The sequence below is a fragment of the Saccopteryx bilineata genome, chromosome 3 (assembly GCF_036850765.1).
Source record: "Saccopteryx bilineata isolate mSacBil1 chromosome 3, mSacBil1_pri_phased_curated, whole genome shotgun sequence".
In the NCBI taxonomy this organism is placed as follows: Eukaryota; Metazoa; Chordata; class Mammalia; order Chiroptera; family Emballonuridae; genus Saccopteryx; species Saccopteryx bilineata.
This window is the reverse complement of record NC_089492.1, coordinates 165,495,333-165,513,208: the sequence shown is the minus strand read 5'-3', so window position 1 is coordinate 165,513,208 and position 17,876 is coordinate 165,495,333. Positions and strand designations below refer to the sequence as shown.

The 17,876-nt window shown below is 40.5% G+C and overlaps 1 protein-coding gene across 8 annotated transcripts in view; it reads left to right on the top strand.

Annotated features, from left to right (window-relative positions):
• The first annotated feature begins 4,489 nt into the window (after positions 1–4,489).
• The window catches only part of TTF2 (transcription termination factor 2), a 48,716-nt gene continuing 35,329 nt past the window's right edge, over positions 4,490–17,876 (top strand). For 6 of the 8 annotated variants that reach the window (XM_066268168.1, XM_066268171.1, XM_066268169.1 and 3 more), the window contains exons 1-3: positions 4,490–4,566; positions 4,646–4,748; positions 6,283–6,369. In XM_066268168.1, the coding sequence (XP_066124265.1) occupies positions 4,539–4,566; positions 4,646–4,748; positions 6,283–6,369 (218 nt within the window). In that variant the 5' untranslated portion in view covers positions 4,490–4,538. Of the gene's footprint in view, positions 4,567–4,645; positions 4,749–6,081; positions 6,211–6,282; positions 6,370–17,876 lie in introns of those variants that run through there. The other 2 variants (XM_066268170.1, XM_066268173.1) reach the window with 2 other exon arrangements.

Sequence of the window (17,876 nt, the reverse complement as noted above, 5' to 3'; positions counted from 1 at the left end):
TATTACAAAGTATTGGTACAACAAAAGAATTTGTAAAGTCTTTTGTGTTTTCAAATTATAACAGATTTGTTCTTAATGACTGCGCCTGTGTTAAAGAACAAGTTTAAAATGGTCTTTTTTTGAAAGGCACACAATGAGATCAAGTAGAATCAGCATTACGTATTGTTAAGCAAAAAGAATGAAACTGCAGAAGAGGAAGCCCTTCAGTCTGGTTTTTATGTTGATATGCTGCTACCTAGCGATCATTTGTAAAATAGCAGGACTTGGTTTGTTTTTTCTTCTTGGACTTAAGCCATGTCTGTATACCACAAATAGCTGAATGCTTGGCCACGGGTAAGTGAAATATCTGAGTGAATCACTGAATAATTTATGCTTCATAAAAATACTGTAGTGGCAAGAATTGGATTAGGAATCTCAAAAAGTGGCTTCCAGTCCCCATCTGCTGCTGTCAGCTTTGTGACTTTGAGCCAGGAAAAGATTAATCTATCTGATGCCAAAGTCCAAGAAGAGGCTCTGTAAGGTACTGGTTAAAAGCAGGGCCTTGGGGAGAACTCCTAAGGAGTCTAAAGTTTGAAATGTGGTGCTTTAAAATAAGGATAAAAGAATAGCCACTTCCAGGGTAGTTGTGAGAACTAAAAATGCATGTTAAAGCACTTAGAATACACCTAAGAAAAAGTTAGGCTACAATGATGTTTCCCAATAGTAGTAATGTGCCACATGGGAAAAAATTCTTTACTATTTAATATTAGTAACCCCTCCCAAAGCAATGGGAAAAATCCAGAGAGATATAAATTCAGAAAACTAAATATACTTTGGTTAACAATTAATTGGAAAAGCATGTTTGAACAATTTAATTTTTAAAATAATGAGTAAAAGTAAAGATTACATCATTGAAGTCGGAATTTTACAAATAACTTGAAACTTGGTATCGCTGATTTTTAAAAATTTATTTTTTATTACTATTTTATTTTATAATGATTATTTTATTTATTTTTATTTACTATTATAATTATTATATATCTTATTGATTTGAGAGAGAGGAAAGGAGAGAGAGAAGCATCAATTTGTTGTTCCCTTTAGTTGTTCCATTTAGTTGTGCACTCCTTTAGTTGCTTCTCATATGTGCCCTGACCCAGGATTGAACCCTCCACCTCTGTGCACAGAGACAATGCTCTACCCACTGAGCAACCTGGTCAGGGCCTCGCTGATTATTTTTAAACAATACAGATAGCAACAGGGATATCAAGGGGTGACTGTTCTAGCTGAGCCTCTTACCATTGGTATCTTCCAGATGTCTACATGTTTATATACGCCAGCCAGCACAATGCTGACCAGAGAAAATGTTTCTTTCATCTTCCCAGGAATTAAAATGAGTGCTTGTACCACTCTGGATTTTATATCACAGGCTGGAGAACCAGTCTGCTTAAGGAGTTACATTGTCTGAAGAATTTCTAGTATTTTACTTCTTCACAATATCTTTTTCTTAGGATGTCAAAAATAGCTTAGATGATTAATCTGGGCTCTTATATTCCATGCTGATGGTTTACCATTGCTTATACATAATATTTTTTGTTTGTGTCTTGTTTTATGCAGCTTTAATTGAGGATAATTTAGATAGCATAGAATTCACCTATTTAAAGTGTATGGCTCTGAATCTTAGTAAATTTATATAGTTGTGCAGCCATGACCACAATCCAGCTTTAGAACAAACCTGTCACATACTTTGCCTTTGACCAGCCCCATATGGAAAGAATTTATTGCATCATTAACCAGCATATTTAAACAGTCTAGCTCTTAGACCTAGCCTAGATATTCATTTTGAATAAATCAAGCTCTAAAGAAAAACCAACTCTCAACTTGACTCAAAATAGAGATCCTTAAAGCACATTCTAAATTCTCTCTCTACAGGTCTGTAGGCTACTTAAGGATATAAGTTAAAAATATGAATAAAAAGTGAATACAGTCCTGGCTGGTTGGCTCAGTGGTGCAGCGTCGGCCTGGCGTGCGGGAGTCCCGGGTTCGATTCCCGGCCAGGGCACACAGGAGAAGTGCCCATCTGCTTCTCTACCCCTCCCCCTCTCCTTCCTCTCTGTCTCTCTCTTCCCCTCCCGCAGCCAAGGCTCCATTGGAGTAGGGTTGGCCCGGGCGCTGAGGATGGCTCTGTAGCTTCTGCCTCAGGCACTAGAATGGCTCTGGTTGAGATGGAGCGATGCCCCAGATGGGCGGAGCATCGCCCCCGGTGGGCATGCCAGGTGGATCCCGGTGGGGCGCATGCAGGAATCTGTCTGACTGCCTCCCCGTTTCCAACTTCAGAAAAAAAAAAAAGTGAATACACATACCCTAATGTATGTGTGTATTTTGAAAAGTGTAGACTGTAAAATTCATTATCGTTTATGCCGATATTATGGTCACCCTTCAACTGGTGACAAACAATTGTTTATTCACTCTTATGAACATGACTAGGTGGGCTAAGGTGTCCATGGCCTAAACATTTTGACCTAGTGTATCACATTTATGGAAGAAATATTTCCCTTTCTGTGTTCTGGCTGTGCACACTTTCATGGGGTTGGACCTGAGATATTTGGCTGAGACACTTACAGAAGGAAAGTTTCTCCCTGAATGGGATATTTAAAGAGGCTCTGATTTTGTCTTGTTTCAAAAAGGTATTGTTAAGAAATAATTAAATTACCATGTCCCTCTGCTTGCAAATCCAGTGTTCATGTTCTGCTTCTCCCTAGGTACAACATCTATTATGTACCTAAAAATGTCACAGTGTAAGAATCATAATCTGGGAATAATGAAAAGCCTCTACTTGTTTTTTGCACCTGTCCTATTTCTAAGTTTATCTATAGGTGTTTCAGAGGGGTAGTTATGTATAAACTAACTCCCCTTTGGTTTCAGACACATCTTTATCTAACCCTACAGAGTTTGCTGCTAATTCCACTTATCTTAACACTTAAATACTATTTTATATTGCTATTTGTGTTCAGTCTCTACCAAATATTGAGTAAGTTCCTTGTGTTTAGAATAGTTGTTATAAACTCTGTGTGTGTGTGTGTGTGTGTGTGTGTGTATGTGAATAAATTCTACATTTCTCATGCACTCAGTCCACACTGGGCACACAAAAAGATATACAATCTGTACTTGTTTAATTAATAAGTGATACTTCAGGTTTGCTTTCCCTCTTCCAGACCCCCATGACTTTTACATTATCATGTAGCCCAGATTTCCTAGACATCACAGATTTTCTGTCCTACTGTCCCCACTAAGTACAGCAGGACATGCCACACCATATGTCTGGCCATATGGTCCTCAATAGCCGTAATACAAAGCCATCTCTATTGCGGTAAGTCTGACGTCTACTCATCCCTTTTTGTTAATAGATTTGATTACGATTTAAAATACAGTACCCTTTTATTTCGTTTCATCCTTGACATTTAACATGACCAGAGAATCCTAGTAGAAAAAGTTTGACAAATAAAAAGTACAGAGTGAAATTCTCCTTCACCAAGGGTAATTTGGGTGCTCCTGTCTGGAGAACATTCCGTAAGCACAGGAGACAGCTGTCCATAGATGCCCATCACCGATTCTACGACTGTGGGTGAGTCACTCAAACCACTATGAGTCTCGGGGGTCCTCCATAAAATGCTGCCCATCTTCACGAGGTTGTGAGTCTAGAGAGACAAGTAACTGTAGGCACTCGGAAGTCTTAGGCGCTGGGCAAATTTAAAGGATTGTCGTGGGTCCTTTATGCCTACTCTGTGACAGACTTGTCAGTTCACCACGCAGGTTTACAGGACGTCCCCATCCCCTATCACCTGCACCCCACCTCGCCCCCGCTCTTCCAGCACCGCAAATTCTGCGGGTCCTCCCCAGAGGACAGCGGCAGAGCGCACAGCTACAGCCCGGGGATGACCTGGGAAGCTCGAGGCGCTCTTGGCCACCAGGAGGAGCGACCCTTCTTTGCAGCGCTCCTCTGCAGTTTGGAAGCCCATGTTTCCTCATCGTCTGCTTCTCCCTAGGTACAACATCTATTATGTATCTAAAAATGTCACAACGCAAGAATTATAATCTGGGAATAATGAAAAGCCTCTACTTGTTTTTTGCGCCTGTCCTATTTCTAAGTTTATCTAGGAGGCCCTAGAGTCTAGGGTCTCCTCCAGATATTAAATGGAAACCGTAGCCTCCCCGGTCTCAGACCCGGCCGACTGACTTCCGGAACCTGCAAAGGGAAGGCTCCCTCTCCCCGGAAGCCCCGCGAGCCTCTACACCGCCCCCCAGCTTCGGCCACGCCCCCCAGCCGAAGGTCCCGGCCGCCACGCCTCTTTGTCTTCTATTTGATTTCAGCGCGCGCCAAGACTGAGGGAGGCTGTGATTCGTTAGAGCGTAGCAAACCTCCCGTATGATTGGCTGGAAATAGCGAGAGGGTGGGGCTAAGGCCGCGGCGGCGTGAAAAACTACAGGAGGCTGATGCTGATTGGCTTCCTCAGAAGTAGAAGGCGGAAGCAGGCGCTGGGGTGGGACGCGGAGAGAACGCGATGGAATTAGTTATGTGTCCAGAGCACGGTGAGCGACCGGGGTCCATAGGGTCTCTCGAGTCTGTTCACCTTTCGTGGCGTGATGGTTGTCCACCTTCTCTCCTCAGGGACCTTCTGCTTTCTGAAGACCGGCGCCCGCGATGGCCCGAATAAAGGGAAGAGCTTCTACGTGTGTCGGGACGACAGATGCACCTTCGTGCAGGCCACCGAGTAGGTCTTTAGCTGGACACGACTCCTGGCGGCCGCGCGGGCCGCCCTGGGAGGAACCGCTAGGTCTCCGCGCCCGGCGTCACGGGAGCTAGAAGCCAGGGCCCTTCAAGTAGTTGGTAATCCTAGGACCACGTGGCGTGTTGGGGAGATGCCCCACCCCTGCTTGTGTCCCGAGGCTGGTTCCATACCCTCTCAGGGCCGCCGAAAGCTCTATAATGGAGGACAGGCCACGTCTAGATATCTCGGGTCTTTTCCACCTCTGGGTTTCTATTTATTTGTCTGGCATAGGCAGCTTCTCTTGCTCGAACATTTCCCGCTCTCCTTAACCCCATTTTAGTGAGGGCCTGCAGGCATCGTAGAAATTTGTTGGTCCTTGTTTTACACTGGTTTTAAGGTGAACTGGCTTTTAAATAAGGGTAAAACGCTGCCATGGCCCCATCTAAAAATAGGATTCTCTGCATCTAAGTGGTGAGAATGATAATCCAAAGAAACAAGTTACTTTAGGGATTAACACTGAAAGAAAATCAGATAATCTGATTGACCACTCTAGTTTTACAAAATTGAAAGCTGATACCCAGAAATATTAAGCATCTTCTTTAAAATGAGAAAAGTTAATACTATTCTCAGAATGTGAATGTTTTCACACTGCCAGCTGTCCACAGGCAACTTGAAAACTATCTAGTAAACTTGAAAACTATCACATTATAAAATACTTTTTTCCTGCTCTCTACTGAACTTGATAGAGAAAAGTAATTGTTCTCCATATCGTGTAAAGCACATAATGGATGTGAATCCATTATAATCCATAGAAAATCAAGTATTTTTTAACATGTGTAACTTTTCCAAGAATGTATTTTCTTACCCCTCGGTTTTACATTAAAAAGAACATACCCTTACATAGAGTGCCATTTATACAAATGTACTGCTATACAAACTAGTACAATAATATTTTACATGAAGATAGTAATTTGATAAACTTGATTTAGTTTAAGTATGTTGTAACCAGAATATTAGCAAAATAAATAAAGTGCCACAGGTCATAGAATAAAGTACTCACTTAAATCTTTTATTCTCAAATGTCAAATTCTCTCATAAGTTGGAAGAGAGGAGTTAAATTTATGTTAAGCATGAACAAATTAGGTTGTGTTGCTACAGTAGACATATGAACAACACTAACTCAAAGCAAACGGTATTAAAGGAAAAAGGATAATGGAAGAACCTAGGGAAAATTCACAGCTGGTCTAGATCCTTCAGACATTTCCTGGCTTCTCACAGTGTAAAGGTCACATACCAAGTATAGCTTTAAACTTTTGAGTCATTTGGAAAAAGATTCCATCATGCATTAATTGGAGGGAGTGGGCAAAGATGAAAGCCGTGGACCCTTTCCCAGAGGAGTGCACAGATCAAAATGTGGCATTTACAAACTCAGTGGAGATCATACAGGGACTCAAGTTTAAAACTGGTAGGTTGGATTTAATTTTAGGATGTTGACTTCTTTGCTTCCTAAAACAGCATTTTAATATTTTCCCTCTAGCATTCCTGTTTCTCACTGTTTATTGCATGAGGGCTTTGTGGTCGAGCTTCAGGGCTTATTTCCACTACAGGGCATGAAAGAATATAGGTAAGTGTCCAAAAGGAATATCTAAGTGTATTTGCTTTTTTAAAATTTTGCCTGGAAAAGTTAGAGCCAAGTATGTTTTCCTAGGATTGACAATTCGTTATTAATCTTTTTTTCTTAACTAGTATTTCTATATGTATTGAATATCATGTAAGCTATTACTCCCTCACTGTGAAAATTTTCAGGGTTCAACTGCTCTACCTTTGTCCCTCTGCAGCTCTCAAGTGGCCAATGACACCCGCCCACCAACAGTCATTAACTTGCACTAACTTGTCAACTTTCTCATTCTGGTAGTAGAATGAGGCAATGTGTAAAAATGTCTGACATATGTTAAATACTCAATAAATGTTAGTTGCCCTTTTTATGGGAATTCAGAAGAATACTGAGGCAGGAAAGTCTATTATAGATGATGGATGACATTCATCAGGAGTACTGAAAGATAAGTAGGAATTCACAAGGAGCAGGAAAGGAGTCATATTTAACTGATTAATACCCTGTGTTAAGGTACAGAGAGAGGCCTGAAATAATGGAATTACAGGCATTTGGTTTAGTGACAATTTAGCATATGTTTGAGTAATGCAGTGGTTTTCAACATTTTAAACTTGGGGACTGGTGAAAATAGAGAATTATTTTGGGGACCACTAAGGCAGAAATCACCCTGAGCATAAATGAATTTGACTAAGATCACTGTGCCTATAATCTTCATACACTATCAGGGTGGTTAACTGGCGGACCAGCATGAGATTTCTGGCAGGTTGGCATCGGTCTACAGATGGGTGGTTGAAAAACTGGAGTAGAGACTTCAGAATATCAGGCTGACCAGGAAGGCAGGGGCCAGGTGTTACGGTCTTTGTATGATATTCTGTGCAGTTTGGAATTTATATATTCTAGATTGATTCCCTCCTCTTCCCAAAATAGAGGCATTCAAGTGCCATCTTCACAATCCATACATGACTGAATCCCGCTTGTTTTATTATTTTTCTTAAATTGAGCTATGCGCACAATAAAATGAACAGATTTTAACTGTTCAACTTTTTAAATTTTGAGAGATGTATGTTTAACTCATCCTTATGACTAAGGCTCCAGTCAAAATATGGAATATTTCTATTACCCCATTCAGTGCCATTGAACTCCCTTCTAGTTAAGCCCTTCCTCCACCATAAGCAACCACTGTTTTGATTCATATTGTGTGTGTGCTTTCTTGTCTGACTTCTTTTATGTAACAGTATCTGAAATTCTCCATCTGTTTGTGTGTGTCAGTAATTCATTCCTTGTTATTGCTGAGTTGAATTCTAGTTTATGAATTCCACAGCTCGTTTCATGTGCTCATTTGCCATCTGTATATCTTCTTTGGTGAAATATCTATTTAAGTCTTTTGCCTATTTTTTCAATTGAAATTTTATTGAGATAATTGTAGATTTACATGCAGTTCTAAGAAATAATACTGATAGGTCCCCCTGTAGACTTTATGTAATAGTAACATTTTGCAAAATTTTGTGTAATATTACTAGAATGTTGATTATCAGTACAATTTACAATTTACTGATCTTATTTGTAAAGAGTTTTACTTATACTAATTTGTGTATGCATATACATTTAGTTCTATATGATTTTATCATATAGTTTTGTATATTCACTGTGACAATCAAAATATTGAACAGTTCAGTTACTGCTAGAACCTTCCTGTTGCCCTTGTATAACCATACCCACTTCCCTCCTACTGCCCCCTCCCTCCTGGCAACATTGAATCTGATCTCCATTTCTTTCTTCTTTTCCCATGAGAAGAGGGGAGCTAGAGAGACAGACTCCTACATGTGCCCTGACCAGGATCAACCCAGCAGTGCCCTCCCCCCATCTGGGGCTATACTACGCCCATCTGGGGCCATGCTCACAACTGAGCTATTTTTAGCACCTGAGGTGGCAGCTCCACAGAGTCCTCCTCAGTGTCCTTGCCAGTGCCCTTGAACCAATTGAGTCATGGCTGTGGGAGGGGAAGGGAGAGAGAGAAGGGGGAGGAATAGAGAAGCAGTTGGTCATTTCTCCTGTGTGCTCTGACTGGGAATTGAACCCAGGGCATACACACGCCGAGCTGATGCTCTACCACTGAGCCAAATGGCCAGGGATTGATTTCCATTTCAAATATATTACATAAGTGGAATCATACAGTATGACTTTTGGGGATTTATATGTACTGTATTTTTAAAAATTGTGTTGTCTTTTTATTATTCAGTTGAAGGAGTGCTTTATATATTGTCTATATAAGTCCTCTGGCAGATACATATATTATGAATATTTTCTCCTGTTTATGGTTTTCATTTTCTTAACTGCAGTTTTGAATTTTTATAAAATTTAGTTTATTATATTTTAGTGGTTTGTACTTTTGTCTTCTCTCTGAGAAATCTTTGCCTACCCAAGATCGCAAATTTCTCCTGTGGTTTCTTCTAGAAGTTTTATAGTTTTGCTTCTGGCTTCTTTTGTTTGTTTGTTTAGTTTGTGGTCGACCTCAAATTAATTTTGGGATAGGAGTAGTTTATTTCTTTTTCTGTGTAATAGTGAACGAATGTTACTCAGTTGTTTCTGCACTGGTTTTTGAAGATGTTCTTTTTTCCATGGAAATGCTTGTAAAAGATCAGTTGATCACCATGTGTGGGTCTGTTTCTGGACTTGCTAATCTATTTTATCAATCCCTTGCCTATCCTTACACAATTGGATAAGATAGTATGAGTCTTCCAATTTTATTTTTCAATATTGGCTATTCTTGGTCCTTTGCATTTCCATATAAAATATAGAATCAACTTTTTAAATTTCCTTAGAAAGCCTGTTGGGATTACACTGAATTTATATAAATCATTTTGGGGAGAACTGTCATTAATATTAATCTTCCATTTCATGAGCATGATGTATTTATTTCTCTTAGCATTGTTTAATAGTTTTTATTATGGAGTTCTGTGCCCTTATAACTAATTTTAGCCCTCAATATTTCTTTTTTTTTTTTTTTTTGGTATGTGTGCAGAGAAGCAGATGGGCGGTTCTCCTCTGTGCCCTGGCCGGGAATCGAACCCGGGACTTCCACACGCTGGGCAGACGCTCTACCGCTGAGCCAACCGGCCAGGGCCTATTTCTATTTTTTGATGCTGTTATAAATGGGATTTAAAAATATTTCACTTTTGATTGTTTTAAAAAATAACACTTTTCAATTGTTTAAAAAAATACCACTTTTTGATTGTTTTCTGCTTATACATTGGGGCCAGTAAACTAGTACCTGAAACCAGGATGTCCCCCTGATACCTGAAACCATTTGGATACTACTGGGGGCCCTCTACTATGCAGAAACACTGTTGTAGATGGTTGGAAACCACTGAGAATTTTTGATGCAATTTGCATTAAAAGAACAACTATGGAGGATAGACAAGAGAGTGAAGATAGTTGGTGGCAAGGGGACCACTGAAATAATAGCTACTATTGAATGTCTACTACATAGCATAATCATTATTTCTTTTTTTTTAAATAAATTTTTATTAATGGTAATGGGATAACATTAATAAATCAGGGTACATATATTCAAAGAAAACATGTCTAGGTTATTTTGACATTAAATTATGTTGCGTACCCCTCGTCCAAAGTCAGATTGTCCTCCGCCACCCTCTATCTAGTTCTCTGTGCCCCTCCCCCTCCCCCTAACTCTCTCCCTCCCTCCCTCCCATGTCCTCCCTCCCCCCACCCCTGGTAACCACCACACTCTTGTCCATGTCTCTTAGTCTCATTTTTATGTTCCACCAATGTATGGAATCATGTAGTTCTTGTTTTTTTCTGATTTACTTATTTCACTCCTTATAATGTTATCAAGATCCCACCATTTTGCTGTAAATGATCTGATGTCATCATTTCTTATGGCTGAGTAGTATTCCATAGTGTATATGTGCCACATCTTCTTTATCCAGTCTTCTATTGAAGGGCTTTTTGGTTGTTTCCATGTCTTGGCCACTGTGAACAGTGCTGCAATGAACATGGGGCTACATGTGTCTTCACGTATCAATGTTTCTGAGGTTTTGGGGTATATACCCAGTAGAGGGATTGCTGGGTCATAAGGTAGTTCTATTTGCAGTTTTTTGAGGAACCACCATACTTTCCTCCATAATGGTTGTACTACTTTACAGTCCCACCAACAGTGAATGAGGGTTCCTTTTTCTCCACAGCCTCTCCAACATTTGCTATTACCCGTCTTGTTCATAATAGCTAATCTAACAGGGGTGAGGTGGTATCTCATTGTAGTTTTGATTTGCATTTCTCTAATAACTAATGAAGCTGAGCATCTTTTCATATATCTGTTGGCCATTTGTATCTCTTCCTGGGAGAAGTGTCTGTTCATGTCCTCTTCCCATTTTTTTATGGGATTGTTTGTTTGTTTGTTGTTGAGTTTTATGAGTTCTTTGTAAATTTTGGATATTAGGCCCTTATCTGAGCTGTTGTTTGAAAATATCATTTCCCATTTAGTTGGCTGTCTGTTTATTTTTATATCAGTTTCTCTTGCTGAGCAAAAACATTTTATTCTGATGTAGTCCCATTCATTTATCTTTGCCTTCACTTCTCTTGCCATTGGAGTCAAGTTCATAAAATGTTCTTTAAAACCCGGGTCCATGATTTTAGTACCTATGTCTTCTTCTATGTACTTTATTGTTTCAGGTCTTATATTTAGGTCTTTGATCCATTTTGAATTAATTTTAGTACATGGGGACAGGCTGTAGTCGAGTTTCATTCTTTTGCATGTGGCTTTCCAGTTTTCCCAACACCATTTGTTGAAGAGGCTTTCTTTTCTCCATTGTATGTTGTTGGCCCCTTTATCAAATATTATTTGACCATATATATGTGGTTTTATTTCTGGGCTTTCTATTCTGTTCCATTGGTCTGAGTGTCTATTTTTCTGCCAATACCATGCTGTTTTGATTATCGTGGCCCTATAATATAGTTTAAAGTCAGGTATTGTAATGTCCCCAGCTTCATTCTTTTTCCTTAGGATTGTTTTGGCTATTCGGGGTTTTTTATAGTTCCATATAAATCTGATGATTTTTTGTTCCATTTCTTTAAAAAATCTCGTAGGGATTTTGATGGGAATTGCATTAAATTTGTATATTGCTTTGGGTAATATGGCCATTTTGATTATATTTATTCTTCCTATCCAAGAACAAGGAATATTTTTCCATCTCATTGTATCTTTTTCGATTTCCCTTAACAATGCTTTGTAATTTTCATTATATAGGTCCTTTACATTCTTTGTTATGTTTATTCCTAGGTATTTTATTTTTTTTGTTGCAATCGTGAAGGGGATTATTTTTTTGAGTTCGTTTTCTAATATTTCATTGTTGGCATATAGAAAGGCTATGGACTTTTGTATGTTAATTTTGTATCCTGCGACCTTACTGTATTGGTTTATTGTTTCTAATAATCTTTTTGTGGAGTCCTTCGGGTTTTCGATGTATAGGATCATATCATCAGCAAAAAGTGATAGCTTTACTTCTTCTTTTCCGATATGGATGCCTTTTATTTCTTTGTCTTGTCTGATTGCTCTGGCCAGAACTTCTAGCACCACGTTAAATAAGAGTGGAGAGAGTGGACAACCCTGTCTTGTTCCTGATTTAAGGTAGAAAGTCCTCAGTTTTATGCCGTTTAATATGATGTTGGCTGATGGTTTATCATATATGGCCTTTATCATGTTGAGATATTTTCCTTCTATACCCATTTTGTTGAGAGTCTTAAACATAAAATTGTGTTGTATTTTATCAAAAGCCTTTTCTGCATCTATTGATAAGATCATGTGGTTTTTGTTCTTTGTTTTGTTGATATGGTGTATTACGTTAACCGTTTTGCGTATGTTGAACCATCCTTGAGATTCTGGGATGAATCCCACTTGATCATGATGTACATAATCATTATTTCTTATTGTCATAGATTCTGCTGCGATAGGTTTCAGTATCCCTGTTCTTTTTTAATTATTTTTTTTCTCTTCCCTGCCTTATTTTTTTATTTATTCAGAAGTTAACTTTAATGGGGTGACATTGATCAGTAAGAGTACATAGGTTTCAGGTAAACATTTCTATAGCATTTGAACTGTTTTGAACTGTTAATTGTGTTGTGTGCCCGTCACCCAAAGTCAGTATCCTTGTTTTACAACAGATAAGGAAACATTTAGAGCATCTAGGAAAGGAATCTGAGGTCGTGTGGTTACAAAGTGGTATTGCTGGGTTTCAAACCTAACTGATAGACAGCTTGGATTTGGATTGAGGCAGTGGCAGTGGAGTTGGATGTGTTCAGACTGCAGAAAACTTCACGAGAGAATTGGTAAGACATGTTTCCCCGAAGGGCATTGAAGCCCTTTCCTTCCCGAATCCTTGCTCATCAAGAATAGTGATCATGGTGGCCCTGGGTGACTTCCCTAGCTTGTGAGGCTGCAGTGAGGCCATGTGTGATGCATTTAGTCTGGTGTTCAGCTTATTGTCAGTGGTCAGTAAATGGTTGGGTTGCTAAGTTGTTGTTTATGGGTGATAAGTATACCGTTAAGCAAGATAGGAAGAAAGGGTAACATCAGTAGAGGATTGGGATGTGGCTTATGTGGAAAGCATTGTGCTAATCCTGTCTTACGTTATGAGAAACCAGTTAGAAGAGTGAGCAACCAACTCAGAAGATAGGTCTAGGCCAGTGGTCAGCAAACTGCGCTCGCAAACCACAGGAGGCTCTTTGGCTCCTTGAGTGTGGCTCTTCCACAAAATACCATGTGGGGGCGGGCAGGTACACCCCACACAATTCATGCATGAGTTGAGTGAGCATGTGGCTCCCCTTTCCCCTACCCCTTCTCCTTTCCCGTACCCCTTCTCCTTTCCCTTCCCCTATTCCCTCCTCCCCTTCCCTTTCCCCTCTCCTTTCCAAGGTAATCACAGCCTCAGCTTTCACATTCTTCATTTTTCAGGTGGGGAAAACAAGGCCCAGAGAGGTTGGGAACCACAAAATACCTTCTGTTTCTTTCTATAGGGGGTGTGTCCGTGGGTCAGGTGACACAGGATACGCAGCGCAGGGGTGGGGAGGTGCAGGCAATTCATGCACAAGATAAGTGAGCATGTAGCTTGCCAGCTGTACTTAGCTGACCACTGGTCTAGGCTAAACATAGAATTTTGAGAATTATTATTAATATATATTTATACTAGGTAGATGAAGTTGAGAGGTGATCATTATTTTAAAATAGAAAAAAAATTTGCTAAATGAGAAGAAGGTGGGGAGGCACACACACAGACTCCCGCATGCACCCAATCGGGACACCCCCCCCCCCCCCCCCCCCCCCCCGCGCATGCCCACCAGGGGGTGATGCTTGGCCCCTCTGGGGCGTCTCTGGGGCGTTGCTCTGCTGCAATTGGAGCCATTCTAGTGCCTGAGGCGGAGGCCATGGAGCCATCCTCAGTGCCCAGGCCAACTTTGCTCCAGTGGAGCCTTGGCTGCGGGAGGGGAAGAGAGAGACAGAGGAAGGGGAGAGGGAAGGGTGGAGAAGCAGATGGTTGCTTCTCCTGTGTGCCCTGGCCGGGAATCAAACCCAGGACTTCCACAGAGCAGGCCGACATTCTACTGCTGAGCCAACCAGTCAGGGCCTAAATATAATTCTTTAACCCCAAATCTAAACACTATTACTGGAGGAACTTACTAGAGCTTTTAAAAGGTTGTTTTAGGACAAATAAAATGCAGTTCTGCAACACACAAATTAAAACCAATAAAAATAACAGAAACCATGTGTCCAGATAGATGGTACAGGCTGGAAATTTAAGCAGAAATAGAGCTTATGGATGATAACTTCCTTCATATATAATAAGACATTTAGCTAGAACTCCTGTACTCTGGAGAATGACCTCACGGAATACAGCATTTCCTTCCCCCAAAATGGGTTTTCTTTTCAAGAACCTAGGATGCTTATATCCTCCATTTAGTACCATTATGTTTAAAGCTTAACCTAAATAGGAGAGAAGTACAGAAGAGTAATGGAGGAGCAATGGGAACCGAGGGGAGGCTAAGATGTTCATTGTTCTTACCTTGGAGTGTAGCTGTGTTTGTGTGCAGTTTCCCAATTTGAACACCAGATGATACCACGCGCCAGCGTTTGACTGGCCCTCCATGTATGAGCGATAAAGGAAGCTGATAGTCAACAGAACCAGAGGGAAGAACTTATGAATGATTTACTATATAAAAGTGGCACGCCCTGATTTATAAGTGTGGGGCATTGTCATTGAGCTCTTGGGTTCATGTTCTTCTCTTTTTTCTCTCCCCACCCCCAGCCCATTTACTTTTTATTCTCAAGAATATAGGGCCAAAATAGGTAGAAATATTCTTTTCCTATAAATAGTAAAACAAGTTTTAGTTCTGTAAGTAACTGGTTATAGTGGGAGGTTAAAAATATTTTATATAACACTTAAATCTTTGTATGTCTAGAAAATTGCTTGTGTGGTTAGTTTTTGGATAAAATTGGCAAGCAGATTATCTAGCCCAGTGATGATTACTTAGGCTGCTGACAGAGAGGCGCTGGGCATGAACCAGAAGGCCCTTGGGGCCTGCCAGCCCTTGAAGAAGCCCCATCAATAAAGTCAGAACTTGGTAGGTGCTGGAGAGAATCATTCACTGTACTGTACTTTACCTAGAAGTAATCCTGGTATGTAAAGGATAATAGCCTTTGTAATATGTGTAGCAATTACTTTTCCCAGTTTGCTTTGTCTTTGAATTTGCTTATAGTATTTTCATCATATGGAAGTTTAAGACTTACATAGTTGAAATGAATGAATGTCACCTGCAGAGTTTTATGTCATGCTAAGAAAAGCCTTCACAAGGATTATAAAGATATTTATCTGTTTTTTTCCTAGGATACTTCTGTTTCATTTTTTACATTTCCATTTTTGTTTCATCTTGGGTTTTAGTGTAAAAGCAATGAACCCGTATTTCTAAGTGCCCTATGACAGAACTGGGATAAAATTAGACATAGGAAGGTTGCTGAGCAGTTTCTGTCTGTACATATTAGAATACTAAATTGGATGTGCTCAGGTGCCAGATGCTTCTGTGACTTTAAGACCTACAGTAGGGGATTTATGGCTGATGAGAAAGTAGAGCAGGGGTAGTCAACCTTTTTATACCTACTACCCACTTTTGTATCTCTGTTAGTAGTAAAATTTTCTAACTACCCACTGGTTCCACAGTCATAGTGATTTATAAAGTAGGGAAGTAACTTTATTTTATAAAGTTTATAAAGCAGAGTTACAGCAAGTTAAAGCATATACTAATAATTACTTACCAAGTTACTTTATGTCGGATTTTTGCTAAGTTTGACAGAAAAATCTTTATAAAACAACTTACTATAGTTAAATCTATCTTTTTTTTTTTTGTATTTTTCTGAAGCTGGAAACGGGAAGGCAGTCAGACAGACTCCCGCATGCGCCCGACCAGGATCCACCTGGCACGCCCACCAGGGGGCGATGCTCTGCCCATCCGGGGCGTCACTCTGTCGCAACCAGAGCCACTCTAGCGCCTGGGGCAGAGTCCAAGGAACCATCCCCAGCGCCCAGGCCATCTTTTGCTCCAATGGAGACTCGGCTGCGGGAGGGGAAGAGAGACAGAGGAAGGAGAGGGGGAGGGGTGGAGAAGCAGATGGGCGCCTCTCCTGTGTGCCCTGGCTGGGAATTGAACCCAGGACTTCCGCACGCCAGGCTGACGCTCTACCACCGAGCCAACCGGTGCTCCGCTACCGCCCACCATGAAAGCTGGAACGCCCACTAATGGGCGGTAGGGACCAGGTTGACTACCACTGAAGTAGAGGATTCAGACTTAAACTTGGCCTTGAATGACCTCTAGAATTTGGATAGAGAAAAGGACAAGGAAGAGTTCCAGGCTATAAGCAGCAATATGGGTATACGAATAAGCCCCTTTTACTACTAACAGAGAGACAAAAGTGGGCGGTAGGTATAAAAAGGTTGATTACCCCTGCTCTACTTTCTCATCAGCCATAACCCTCATCAGCCATAAATCCCCTACTGTAGGTCTTAAAGTCACAGAAGCATCTGGCACCTGAGCACATCCAATTTAGTATTCTAACGTGTACAGACAGAACTGCTCAGCCATAGGAGTGGACTCATGGTTATTTATTAAGTCCTTAATATGGGTCAGACTTTGGTCTGATTTTTTTGTTTTGTTTTGTTTTTGTTTTGTTTTTTTGGTGACAGACGGAGAGAGAGACAAATAGGGACGACAGGCAGGAAGGGAGAGAGATGAGAAGCATCAATTCTTCATTGTGGCTCCTTAGTCTCCTTAGTTCATTGATTCCTTTCTCATGTGCCTTGACCAGGGGACTATAGCAGAGCGAGTGACCCTTTGTCCAAGCCAGTGACCTTGGGCTCAAGCCAGCGACTGTGGGTCATGTCCGTGCTCAAGCCAGCAACCCTGTGCTCAAGCTGGCAACCTCGGGGTTTCGAACCTGGGTCCTCTGTGCCCCAGACCAATGCTCTATCCACTGCGCCACCGCCTGGTCAGACTTTGGTCTGATTCTTTTATCCTTGTGTTAATCCATTTGCTCTTCACAGTGACCAAGTAAGGTAGGTACTTTTACTTTTTTTTTTATCATTTTACAGAGAAGTAAATTGCCACAGTCAAATAAGGTGTCTTCATTTTCAGAGCTAATTATATGGTAGGGCTGGGGGGATTCATACCAGCCTAGGATGGTTGTGGAACCTGAAAGAATCCCAGCCTGGCTGACTGTGAGGCTGAGTGGACAGTCAACCTTTAGTAAGAAAGGAGGATTTGCCTTCTGATGAAGAAGACAAACTTGAAGAGATCTGGCTTCCCCTAACTGGTTTCTTCATCATTGTTTATAACCAGTGTCCTGGAAAATATTTAACTAATATACTGCAGAAATGACATTGTACTTCATTGTGGAATCAGTATATGCTTTCTCTGTGAGAATATCATTTCACTGCTTTCTTGGTTAATTTACAATTTAATAAACATAGCAAGCTTTTTAACCTGAATAAAAACAAACTCTGCCAGATTGATTTTAATAAAAATGTAAGTAAAAGCATTTTTAGCACTGTGCCCACCACATATAGTAGATGCTCAGTATGCCACGTTTTCTTCCTTCTTTCTCTAAATCTTTCTCCTGAAAGTCCACATATCTTGGGCTATAACATAGATACTACATATTTATGAAATGTTCTTTCAGTAAAGATTCAAGTACTTGATACACTTTAACAGCAGCAATTCATTCTTGATTTATTTTGATAAATATTAGTACTCCCTCATAGTAGTCAGTACTTTTAGTTTTTATGCATTCCAAGCATTCCAGAAATTTTATTACATATGTTCAATATAATAGTCTATTCTAGAGAGAAAATTTTAAAGAGACCATTATACTTTAAAAAATGTATGGGCTTGGGCCCTGGCCAGTTGGCTCAGTGGTAGAGCGTTGGCCTGGCGTGCAGGAGTCCTGGGTTGATTCCCGG